The 12,597-nt window shown below is 35.8% G+C and overlaps 1 protein-coding gene across 1 annotated transcript in view; it reads right to left on the bottom strand.

Moving 5' to 3' along the window:
- Positions 1–12,597, bottom strand: part of PRKD3 (protein kinase D3) — a 67,697-nt gene that overhangs the window by 9,254 nt on the left and 45,846 nt on the right. The window contains exons 9-14 of the mRNA XM_037528217.2: positions 11,063–11,186; positions 8,028–8,105; positions 7,448–7,724; positions 3,838–3,890; positions 3,482–3,554; positions 2,374–2,480 (exon numbers count right to left, since the gene is read on the bottom strand). Coding sequence (XP_037384114.1) covers positions 2,374–2,480; positions 3,482–3,554; positions 3,838–3,890; positions 7,448–7,724; positions 8,028–8,105; positions 11,063–11,186 — 712 coding nt within the window. The remainder of the gene's footprint in view (positions 1–2,373; positions 2,481–3,481; positions 3,555–3,837; positions 3,891–7,447; positions 7,725–8,027; positions 8,106–11,062; positions 11,187–12,597) is intronic.

The raw sequence follows: 12,597 nt of genomic DNA, 5'->3' as shown, positions 1-12,597 counted from the left end.
ACATCCATTGCCCCGTGTTTCTTGAGTACTATACTAGGCTAGCAGAGTTTGAGAAATACAAAGATGAATGTGATACTGTTTCTGTTAATAAAAAACCCATCTGTCTTCCTACTTAAAAAGCAAACCAAAAAAACCCATATTTCTCTAAAGCAAATTTGAGAAGTCAGCCACACTAAAAATTGTTCAATGGCTCTTTATTTATGGACATAAATCTAAATTCCTCTGCTGTTGCTTTTACATCTTTAATAATCAGGTTTCATTCTCTCTATCCAAACTTAAATATGTTCCACCGTCATTACATTTTCAGTCTTTGTTAATAGAAATTGTTTTTATGCTTTCCCCCCTTATTACTGGTACCTAACTATGGGAAGGGGGCCGACTTTTTTTGGCCTATAAGAGATTGAGTACTCTCTAAATTGTTTTTTGAATCCTGCATCATTTCTCAATTCCCATGGCAAAGCTGCCTTAATTTTATCTCACAGTACTTTCTATAGGATTACTGTAGTAGTTTCCATTACACTCTAGACAGTCAGCAATACCTTACCCATGCACTGGAATATGTGTTTAAGTATTTTACTTTATAGCCTAATGTTCCCTTTGGGTACAGACTATGTCTCAGTCATTTTAGCTCAATGTCTGAATCACGGTTGATGCTTTTAAAAACGTTTAGAAAATGAAAACAATTCCCTTTAAAAAAATATATTAATTCACACAGTACTAGAATTATCACTCATATACAAAGTAGCCAAAGCTGATCCTTAAATATATAGAATTTTGATTTACATACTGCAAAGGAACAATTGAAGGCACAATTTTACATGTGTGTGTCAATACACAAACACCACACATATAAATTAAACTAGGTCCACTATGGTAGAATAGAAAGCACATGTGGCTTTAAAGCAAGACTTAGATTCAAACTCTAAACCTGCCTTTAGCTGAGTGATACTGAGAAAAAGTACTTAAGCATAGTTTCTATACAAAGTAAGCAATTCACTAAATATAAAAACGTAAATATGTTATAAAGACAATTTGAAAAGAATCTACAACAAAAATACTGCATTAAATTTAAGATGAAAACAGTATTTTTGGAGATGTACTCAATTCTTTTCTCAGTTGGGCAATATCAATGAAAATGACGAGGAGGATATAATGAAAAAGTTTTTAACATTATGCATCTAAATTATGATCCATAGTTGGTTACATGGTAGGAAGAAGCTTCAGTGTTTAGTTTGTGATCAAAGCTATGAGAAATCAAGCCTTAGAAATATGTCCTTAATATTTTATTTTTGCACATTAGTTGGATGAGAGAGATCCCAAAATTAGACATAAAAAAAGATTTCTAACTATATTAACACCCTCATAGAGTGTCTGAGTACTATTAATATCCTCTTTAAAGGTAGTTTTATAGGAGGAGACAGCCTTGAGGTAACCACAGGTAGCTTGTAGAACATAATCTTTTGATTATCATGCCTCTGAACAATAAGGTGATACAAATGTTACTAATTATGGGACCTTACCATGTGGTGCAAGGGGTTAAGATGCAACAGTAAGAAGCTAGCCACAGCCACTGCAGCACAAGTTTGATCCCCAGCCAGTGAGGTGACCCACATGATGCAGCAGACCTCTCCTGCCTCGCCCACTGCTCCCCTCAGCAGTGTATTTCAGTACATCTGCCTGTTCTGCTCCCCACTCTGTCTCTCTTCTGTTTACCATTCTGTCTCTGGTGAATCCTCTCACCACTGCATCTCTGGCTTGCATCCCAGCTCTTGTATGCATAAACCAATAAATCTTTAAAAAAATACATATTTAAAAAAAACAAAAAAACTCCAAATGTTACTAATTATAACCAATGTAATAAATGTAAGATTAACTATGTCTTTGTAAATTTCTTACCCTCTTCTTCATAGAAAAATAAGGTTAGCAAGCTGTCTCTTCTTGAACCTCTCCCAAAAGCAAATGGGGCTCTGACAGCACTATTGCATCATCATGATTTATAAATTTATTTTTTTTACATTTACTGATTTATGCACACAAGAACTGGGGTACAGGCCAGAGGTGTGGAGGGTAAGAGGCTTCACCAGAGACAGAACGGTAAACAGAACAGGCAGACTGACTGAAATACACTGCTGAGGGGAGCCGCGGGCAAGTCAGGAGAGGTCTGCTGCGCCATGTGGGTAGCTCCCTGGTCAGGGATCAAATTCATGCTGCAGCGGCTGTGGATAGCTTCATAGGTTGCGTCTTAACCCTTTGTGCCACCAGGGAGGCCCCGATTCATAAATTCATGAAAAATGAATGGACAACTGCATATTATATTTATATAATACTATGCAAAGTCAAAATCAAAACCATACAAAGCAACTTAGCTTTTACCTGTAAAATAGCCACTTCATTACGGAGTTGACTTTCCTGTTTTGTAGGGAATCTCATCTTATCAATTACTTTAATAGCCACATCCCTTCCAGTCTTTCTATGTTTTCCTATTTTAAAAATATAGAAAAGAGCAAACAAATTGACAGCTCAAATATAATTAAAATATTTTATGAGGAACCTGCTGATAGACTGAAAATTTTATATGCTCATTTTGTTCTTTTGCCTTCATTCAACTTTAATTTTAGGAAATTATGTTTTCCTTCTATCATATTTGCCCTGAATAAAGGCTGTATCATTTACTAGAAATGATGAGACATCTGAATAAACTTGTTTGCTGAAAAACTACCTGCCTTATTATATATAAATGACAGTTAACTGTCCTGACCTTGACTTCAGAGAGTCTCAAGACAGAAATACAGCAGTAAGAATTAATTTTATTCCAGGTTCACTTAGTCAACAAAGAGTTATTTGATGTACTGAGCAAGTTCGGAGGCAGAAAGGCCAACCAGGAAGAATATTATAACAGTCTTATGTTGATAAAAGGGGATGACAAGATTTAACATTACTTTTATATCTTGGATCATAGCTTAGAAAGTATATTCACGTCCTTTAGGTTTAATTAAATTAATATTAACAACTGTGTGAGTTATGTGGGTTAATTTTATTAGCTCCATTAAACTGAGGCACATTGAGGTCAAATGACTTTGCCAAATTATACATCAGAGATTAAGATTTCAGTTCTTCAGAGATGATATTCATTGTCAGCACCCAACAAATGGAACCATTTATGCTGGAAAACCAGTGGGGAATATATTTCAATAAACAAGCCCACACAGCCCAATATAGCTTCAAACCATTTATTTTTTCCACATAAACATCTTTACATATGAGCTATAATAGGAAAAAAGATTTGTGAAACTAATTTTCTGATAATTTTCAAAGTTTATAGATGAAATTAGGGAATGACGACTCAGTTACAGTGAGAAAAACTTAGCTAAAAGGATTGAGTCAGCCTTTGAGAAAAAGACCAATTAACAAAATTCTGAAAAGACATAACAGTTTAAAATTTCATAATTTTTCTAAGTATGTACAATAGCAAAAGGCTTACCTCCATAAACAATACCAAACTGGCCTGAACCAAGCACCTCATCTGCAAAGATCTGGTAAACAGTACTAATGTCCTATTTAGGAGAGAGCAAGCAGTTTTGTTAATCTCTATGAAACAATGTTAACATGTCTTACTCTTTTCAAATACTTAAATACATTTTTATTTTTAAGAAACGAAATTTTCCTAACAAAATATTTTATGAAGCATAAGTTTTCTATGTACTAGAAAGATAAGCCCAGTTTTTATACTATGACCTTTTTTTAAACTGTGGAAATACTGCGGTACTCCCATCAGGTATTACCACCATCAGGTATTAATCACCCAATTTTCATACATTGGCTATAATTTTTACTTACCACATTTTCCTGGATTTGACAATTAGATACAGAGATACTGGTAGATAAATCTTCTGTAAAATATAAAAATGATGTATATCATGTAACAACTGTTGTTATATGACAATATTAATATTTACTCAACATAAATGATAATGCTATTTACATTTAAAAAATACATTAATATAATTATGCACATTAGAAATTTATCCAAACGTACATTACTAATCCAAATTGGTTAATAAAATGATACATCCTTAAAAAGTAAAAATGCCCAAATATTTAATTTAGTTAATTTAATTAATAAGTACTGAGAAAGACAAGTTACAGGGTAGCATTATTTGAACTTAAAACTACAAAACATACATGACTACTTCTGGTAAATGAAAGAGGTGGAGATGGGGAACAAGGATTTTAGCTTTTACAAATTCCTATACTTTCATTTTTATAAAACATATGCATTATTTTCATGATAAAAATTAAAAATTGGGTAAATTTATATACTGACATTTAAATATATCTGATATAAAAGTAAATAAATAACGGATACAAAAGCATGTTGCAATAAACACACCGAATATGACCACATTTTTGGCAAAAATTCAAACATAATAATATAGCACAGCTAATGTAAGTTCATTTTCCCAAAGCCCTCCCAAATCAAGAAATATACACCAAATTATTAATAATGGTTTTCTGAGGGAGGGAGATATAGGATTGGAAATAAGGGTATGTGCTATGTGTGTACAAGGAAGATGTTTTCATTTTATATATGTATTTTATAAAGTTTAAGTATCTTTTTACCTTGGTAAGCAAAGGAAGTAATAAGAGAAAAGGGATTAAACACAGGAAGTAAACAGAGACTAGATAGCAAACATCTAGAATCTCAGAAATAACTCAAAGAAATAAAATGAAATTTCTTCTATAATCCCAAACATAAAAATGTAAAATTTCCCTCACAAGGAAATGTAAAATTATCCATTAAAAACAATGAGTATCAAAAACCCTATTTTATTTTATTTTTTTAAAGATTTATTTTATTTATTTATACAAGCACTGGGTACAGTCAGAAGTGTGGGAGGGTGAGAGAATTCACCAGAGCCAGAGCGGGGAGCAGAGCAGGCAGAAGGACCGAAGTACACTGCTGAGGGGAGCAGCGGGCGGCAGGAGAGGTCTGCGCGCCATGTGGGACCCCCCTCCGGTGGCCGGGGAGCAGCCGGGGATTGAACCGGCACTACAGAGGCTGCGGGCAGCTTCGCAACCCGGGGATTGAACCGGCGCTACAGAGGCTGTGGGCAGCTTCGCAACCCAGCGCTCAACCTCTGCGCCACCGGGGAGGCCACAAAAACCCTATTTTAAAATGTTAAGTCAACTTTAAAATATTTTAAATAACTAAAATGTTAAACTTTTTAAAGAAACAAAAAAGGCAACCTTCAACAGAATCAATGTGCCTAAATCTCAGTAGAAACTAGGAAACTGCTGATCTACTTTTCTAGCTTAAGTTTCAATATTTATTTTCTCTCAAAGGCCTCTACTACTAGCACCATCTAGTCATAATTCTATTGCTTTCCAGGGGAACATAAGTTGTTGAAAGGGCAGCAACAACATAGTATCACTGATGTGTCAGGAAATGTGCTAAATGGATTATGCGTACTTACAAAGAATTGAAAGAACTGTAAAGAACTGAACAGGTCAAGATCACAGAGCTAGTAAGCAGAATTAGGTTTTCATTCTCATGAAATCCTCACATTGAAGCCTTCTGCAATTCTGTCTTTACAGATTTAATTCAAGAGATGGGCTTGAAAGAGTCCACAAACCCACACATAAAATTTGTATTTATGGGACTTTATTTCTTTTCTAGGAGGAAATTAGAGTATCAGAAAGTTCTATCTAAAATACCTCCAGGGCCTCCCTGGTGGCATAAGGGGTTAAGATGCAACCTATGAAGCTCGCCACAGCTACTGCAGCACGAGTTCAACCCCCAGCCAGAGATCAACCCATGTGGCGCAGCAGACCTCTCCTGACTTGCCCGCTGCTCCCCTCAGCAGTGTATTTCAGTCGATCTGCCTGCTTTGTTCACTGCTCTGACTCCAGTGAACCTCTTACTCCCCACAACTCTGGCCTGTGCTCCAGTTTTTATATGTATAAATAAAATCTTTTAAAAATAAATAAATAAATAAATAAAATACCTCCAAACTGAAGAAGCACTGTGAATATCTACTTATTCACCCTCTAAGATCATTATTATACACCAAACATGTTCATGGTCATCCCCATGTCTCTTTGATCACACCTGTCTCCTCACTGAAGTAACACTATTGATAACTTCTTCCATTCTCCCATTTAGCTCTCTAACCTATCCTATCTGAGATTCAAGGGCCAAATCAGGTTCTCCTACCATTAAATCTCTGCATAGTCCTTCTCTCTATATTTGAATTCTCCGAATAATGCATTACTCACTTTTGGCTCTACATGCTATAAGCTTTCACCTAATACTTAGGTATGTAAGTCCCATCTCCCTAAACAGCTTTTAAAATTTCTGTATTCGGGTCTCCCCGGTGGCACAGCGGTTGAGCGCTGGGTTGCGAAGCTGCCCGCGGCCTCTGCGGTGCCGGTTCGATCCCCGGCTGCTCCCCGGCCACTGGAGGAGGGTCCCACATGGCGCGCAGACCTCTCCTGCCACCCGCTGCTCCCCTCAGCAGTGTACTTCAGTCCTTCTGCCTGCTCTGCTCCCCGCTCTGGCTCTGGTGAATTCTCTCACCCTCCCGCACTTCTGACTGTACCCAGTGCATGTACAAACAAACAAACAAACAAACAAACAAACAAACAAATTAAAAACATGCCTCTATTAAAAAAAATAAATAAAAAAAATAAAATTTCTGTATTTCTTTTGTATTCTAGCTTAGAGTCCAGCATAATGCCAAGAATAGTTTTGCAAAGTAGCAAGGCTGAACTGAAATAAGCTATATTTAGAAACGGGAAGATACCTATTACAATTAACAAATATATTTGCTAATTGTGTTTCCCTAGAAATAAAATAATGGGGGGAAAATGACATATTATGGCTTTCTAACTAAGCGTTCACTTGAACCTTTATGAAATTTATGTTTTATTTTATACATTTTTTTGGTACAAAGAACATGTGTCTCAATAATTTGTATTTCCAAATGTTTTAATTTAGTTGAAGAAATACAGCATTTTTGATTTCACAAGTATGAGGTGAAATTTAAGACTTTAGAAACTGTTTATATCCCTCCAGAAAGCAAAATAGTAATCCTAATAGTTTACCTAATAAATGAGAGTTCATGGATTTCAAACACTATTCTGACAACCCTATAAAGAAGGTACCATAAGGAATTACTTACAGAGAGGTAAGTACTTGCCTAATATCACACAGCAGATTGGTAAAGTCAGGATTTAAATCTAGGGAGACTGTCTTTGGGGGTCGGTTCTGAGGATTATGCATATATACTAGCAACAATAAAATTTCATAAAAGAATGAACTAATGGCATTGTTACTAAAAATAAAGCTAAAAATGCACATGTCAATACATAGAAAAACACAATCACACTCACAAAATGTTTCAGAAACAAAAGGGGAAAAAAAGCCATTAACAAGCTGATTGCTTACTGTGATCTTTCCCTTGCCCAGGAGAAGCGCAAACACTTGCTTGAGGGGTAACAGGCATAAGAGCTTGGCGAATTGCTTTTTCCCAGCTCTGTGCTACATCAAGTCCAACTCCAGTGGCAGCAAGAACAGGATTGTGAGAGCTGTCCCCATTGTTCTCACCAGCGAAGTATACCATAGTATCAGTGATGATTTCAAAACAGTGTGGGTTGCTGCCTTGTGAAACGTTTGTGAAATCTTGTGGCGAAGATATGCGAAGAATTTCTGAAAGTGGAATTTCCTGAAGTGGAAAGCATTGGAAAATATGAATGTCTTTGTTTTTAATTTCAAATAAACTAAACGGTCGAAGATACGCATTTCCAATGAACGTCACTACAACAAACACAAATATGTGGAATATCAAAAACATAGTCAAGTCTTATGGATAATAAATTCCACAAACAATAGGCTCAGTAACTTCTATAAACAATAGTAGGCAGAGTTGTGTAATAAGTGTATTTCAATATAACAGTTAATATATACAAACACACTTTGAAAACCTAATTATTTTTTGTACATATTTTTAAAAATGTGAAATGTTTACCTTATAGTACTTTGATCCAGATTCATTTTGAAACAATGTTAGACATTTGCTATCAAGTCTCCAATAATGCCTCTTCCTCTATAAAATAAAGAATACGAAACTATGAGGTTAAAATATAATTCCTCCAAGGTATTTTACTTTACTTTTCCTTTCATTTCTATTCATTTGTTGTTTTCAATTAAAATTCATGAGGTTCAAATTCTAAAAATATAAAAAGGATACATAGCAAAAAGTATACTCCCCACCACTGTTATCCTACTCCCACCCTCCTCCCAGGCAGTGTGATTACCGTTTTGGAGATCCCATTGGATTATCAGAAAAATCATGACACATTTTTGCATAAAAAACATAGGAAAAATATATGACTTTTCTGACCTAATATTAGATTTTTTTGTGCATGTACATACAAATGCGGGTGTATCACACAAATACACACACACAAAATTTACGTATGGGCTACAATTCTAAAAGTTGGTTTGCACTTCAAAAAATATGCTCACCTGTAATTCTGCTTGACAGTGTCAGTTACTCTAGATCATGGACAGTCTTAATTTATGAGACAACTTAAGAGTGCTTGTTTACTCACACCCTCACTGGTACAGTATGTTAATAAACTTCCTGGGTTTTACTATACTGAAAAATATACTGGCATTTCATTTAAATTTTAAATTATATTTTATTAAAAATGAAATCAAGTTCTTATGTTTAATAGTCATTTCTATTTCCTTGTCCATGAACTCTGTTTATATTCTTTGCCCATTTTTACTATTGTTTTGTTGTCTTACCAATTTCTGGGCACACTTCCATTATTATTAAATTTATCCTTGTTTATGAATTGAAAGTATTTTCCCAGAATACTTTGATGTCCTTTTTTTTTTTTTTTTAAAGATTTATTTATTTATACAAGCACAGGGTACAGTCAGAAGCGCGGGAGGGTGAGAGAATTCACCAGAGTCAGAGCGGGGAGGAGAACAGTCAGATTGACAAAGTACACTGCTGAGGGGAGCAGCGGGCGCTGCAGGAGAGGTCTGCACGCCATGTGGGACCCTCGCCGGCAGGGATCGAACTGTCGATACAGAGGCTGCGGGCAGCTTCACAGCCCAGAGCTCAACCGCCGCGCCACCAGAGAGGTCCAATGTCCTTTTTAAAATAATTTTTTTAAATAAAAATTTTAATTTTTTAGAGCAGTTTTAAATTCACATTTAAATAAGGGGAAGGTACAGGGATGTCCCATGTACTCCCTGTCCTTACACATATATAGTCTCGACCATTATGACCACCCCTCTGGTCATAATGGACCATCCCCCATTATGACCCTGAGGACATACCACCTCACACTGCAGTGGGACATTTGTTCTAACTGATGAACCTATACTTACATATCACAAATACCCAAAGTCCATATTTTATATTGTGATTCACTCTTGGTGCTGTGTTCTCTGGATGCGAACAAATGTACAATGATATGCACCTATATTAACGATCATTTTCATGGCTTTTTAGTGATGAATAGTTCATGGTCAGGATGTACCAGTTTATATTCATTCACCTATTGAAGGACATCTTGGTTGTTTCCAGATTTTAGTAATTATTATTAGAACTACCTGCATAAAATCCTTATGCAGATTTTTGAATGGACATAAATTTTCAGTTTCTTTGGGTAAATAGCAAGGACTGAGATTTGCTGGGTCATATGGTAAGAGCATGTTTAATTTCATACAAAACCACCAAACATGGTTATATCATGTTGCATTCCCACTAGTCATGAATGAAAGTACCTGTTCTAATCCTCACTAGCACCTAGTGCTGTCAGTATTCTGCATTTTGGTCATTTCAGTAACTGTGTAGTGATAGCTCACTGTTGTTTTAACTTGCATATCCCTAATGACATATGACATGGAGGATCTTTTCATATGCTTATTTGCCATCTGTATATCCTCTTTGGTGAGTTATGTGTTAAAAGGTCTTCGGTCCATTTTTTTAAAAGGGATTCTTTATATTTTCTACTGTTAAGTTTTTTTTTTTTCTAAACAACATAGAATTTTTTTTTTAATTTAATTTAATTTATTTATACATGCACTGGGTACAGTCAGAAGCACGGGAGGGCGAGAGGACTCACCAGAAGAGCCAGAGCAGGGAACAGAACAGGCAGACTGACGAAATACACTGCTGAGGGGAGCAGCGGGCGGAAGGAGAGGTCTGCGCGCCACATGGGACCCTCGCCTAGCAGCCGGGGATCGAACCGGTGCTGCAGAGGCTGCCGGCAGCTTCGCAACCCAACGCTCAACCACTGCGCCACCAGGGAGACCCTCTACTGTTAAGTTTTAAGAGTTCTTTGTATATTTGAATAAAAGTCTTTTATCAGATGTCTCTTTTGCAACAGTCTGTGTCTTATCTTCTCACTTTCTTGTTACTGTCTTTTGCAGAACATAAGATTTTAACTGTAATGAAGGACAGCTCATGAACTGTGCTTTTGCTGCTATATCCCCAGGCCCTTTTAGAATCTTTACTGCCCTAACAGTGTGAAAATACAATAACACTGTTCAGTGTTCCTTATCTGAAGGGGAAACATTCCAAGACCCCTAGTTGATGCTTGAAGCTGTGATACATTGGACCCTACATAAACTACATTTTTTCTTATACAAATATACCTATGATAAAGTTTAACTATAAATTAGGCACAATCAGAGGTTAACAACGATAAAAATGAAACTAACAATAACTATTGTAATTAAAGTTATGTGAATATGGTCTCTCAAAAATCTTATTTTATGTAGTATTTTTGAACTACAGTTGACCATGGGTAACTCCAAGTGTGGCTGGAGTGGAACCACAACAAGGGGACTACTGTACATTAACTATTCTTTTAAAAATTTCTTCACAACTTGTGACTGTAAGTCCAGCATACTTTCACATATTCCCATAGTATACAGAATGTCTTAAATTTCTCATTCTCATTTTGATTTTTAAAAATGCACAAAACAAAGCCCATAACAAAGTTCCACTACCACATTAAAACATCTGTTATTACTCACCAGGGTGTCCCTGCTGGTGTAATGTACCATCCACCCTTCCTTCACCATGGTGCTGCTCTTCCTCTTTGTGTGCTTGATGGATTGTACAACCCTCATTAGTGGAATATTATTGCTTGTTGATGGACTAAAAAATATTTAAAATCATAATAAATACTAATAATTTCCATTAAAAGATACAATAAGCTCACTATGATTTTTTAAAGAAAATGGGGCAAAAAATTTCCAAAATACTTTAGAGGAAGATAAAAAACGGGTTAAGAAAATGAATTAGGGCCTCCCTGGTGGCCTAGGGGATACATCTCAGCACTATCACTGCTATGGCCTTAGTTCGATACCCGGCCAGGGAGCTAACCCACATATGGTGCTGGAGACCTCTCCGTTCCCACCCGCTACTCCCCTCAGCAGTGTATTTGGTAGAGCCTCCTGTTCTGCTCCCCACTCTGTCTCTGGTGAATCCTCTCAAGTCCCGCAAGTCTGGCCGACACCCCAGTTCTTCTATGCAAAAATAAAATCTTTTCTGAAAAGCTAAAATTCATCCTGTTATGAAGATATATTGTTGCTTATAAAAGACTAAGATAACACTGCAAGTCCTCATTATTTGTCATGAATATTTTCTGGAGGACCACGTAAAGAAATGAACAGAGCAGAAAGTAACCTCCCAAACTCTAAGATCTGGAGCCTGGGAGACAGTCCCATAGTATTGACAGTGCAGTCATCCTGCAGTAGGTAGCATGATAAATTAATGTACTAATTTGTTACAAAGCAAAAAAAAAAAAAAACCCGTACCTAAGTCCACATGATTCAAATGTCAAATGTTTTCAACTAGTTAGTAAGAAGCCCTGCTAATAGAAAATATTAAAAAAGAAAATGATTTATAGATATTAATTAAGAAAATAATCAAATAATGGAATGAGTCAAATCAGGTAACACTGAAATATGGATTAGTAACAATGTAGTTAAAGAGAGCAACTTGGGGGAAGTATACTATTTTCAATCTGAGGTTCAAACAGTTAAATACCTTTTCTGAAATTTGAAGTATCCATGCTTAAGAAACTAGTTAAGTTCTCCTAATCTCCACATTGGATAAATATTAAGTTTTCGTTAATTTAATGATAAGCTATAATTTAATGATAAGTGAAACTAAAATAAATGACAACTCAAGAATTAGATTAATAAATGACCTATTTCCTCTAAGTACTTCTTAATTGCCAATGAAAAACAAAACCCGCCAAACTATTGACATTTTATTACAAAAGAGTACATCCTATAGGACTGAATATAAAAAACCTGAATTTCTATAAATACAGAGTGACATTTAAAACAGTTTTAACCCAACAGCATTTTTTACAAAATGCTAGCAGATTAATTACAGTAATATAATAGCTATCCTCAAATTTGTCAGCACCATCTTTGTGTAACATTCTCAAGAAGTTTCTACCACCAAGTAATCTGCCTTCGTGAAGAAACTGGCTGCCTTAACAGCTGATGGCTCAACCTGCACCTTGTGGTGGCTGCTCTACAGCTATATATTTTAG

Source organism: Talpa occidentalis, unplaced genomic scaffold (genome assembly GCF_014898055.3).
Source record: "Talpa occidentalis isolate TD23 unplaced genomic scaffold, MPIMG_talOcc4v2.1 talOcc4.5, whole genome shotgun sequence".
NCBI classification, from domain to species: domain Eukaryota; kingdom Metazoa; phylum Chordata; class Mammalia; order Eulipotyphla; family Talpidae; genus Talpa; species Talpa occidentalis.
This window is presented reverse-complemented; position numbering and strand designations above follow the sequence as displayed.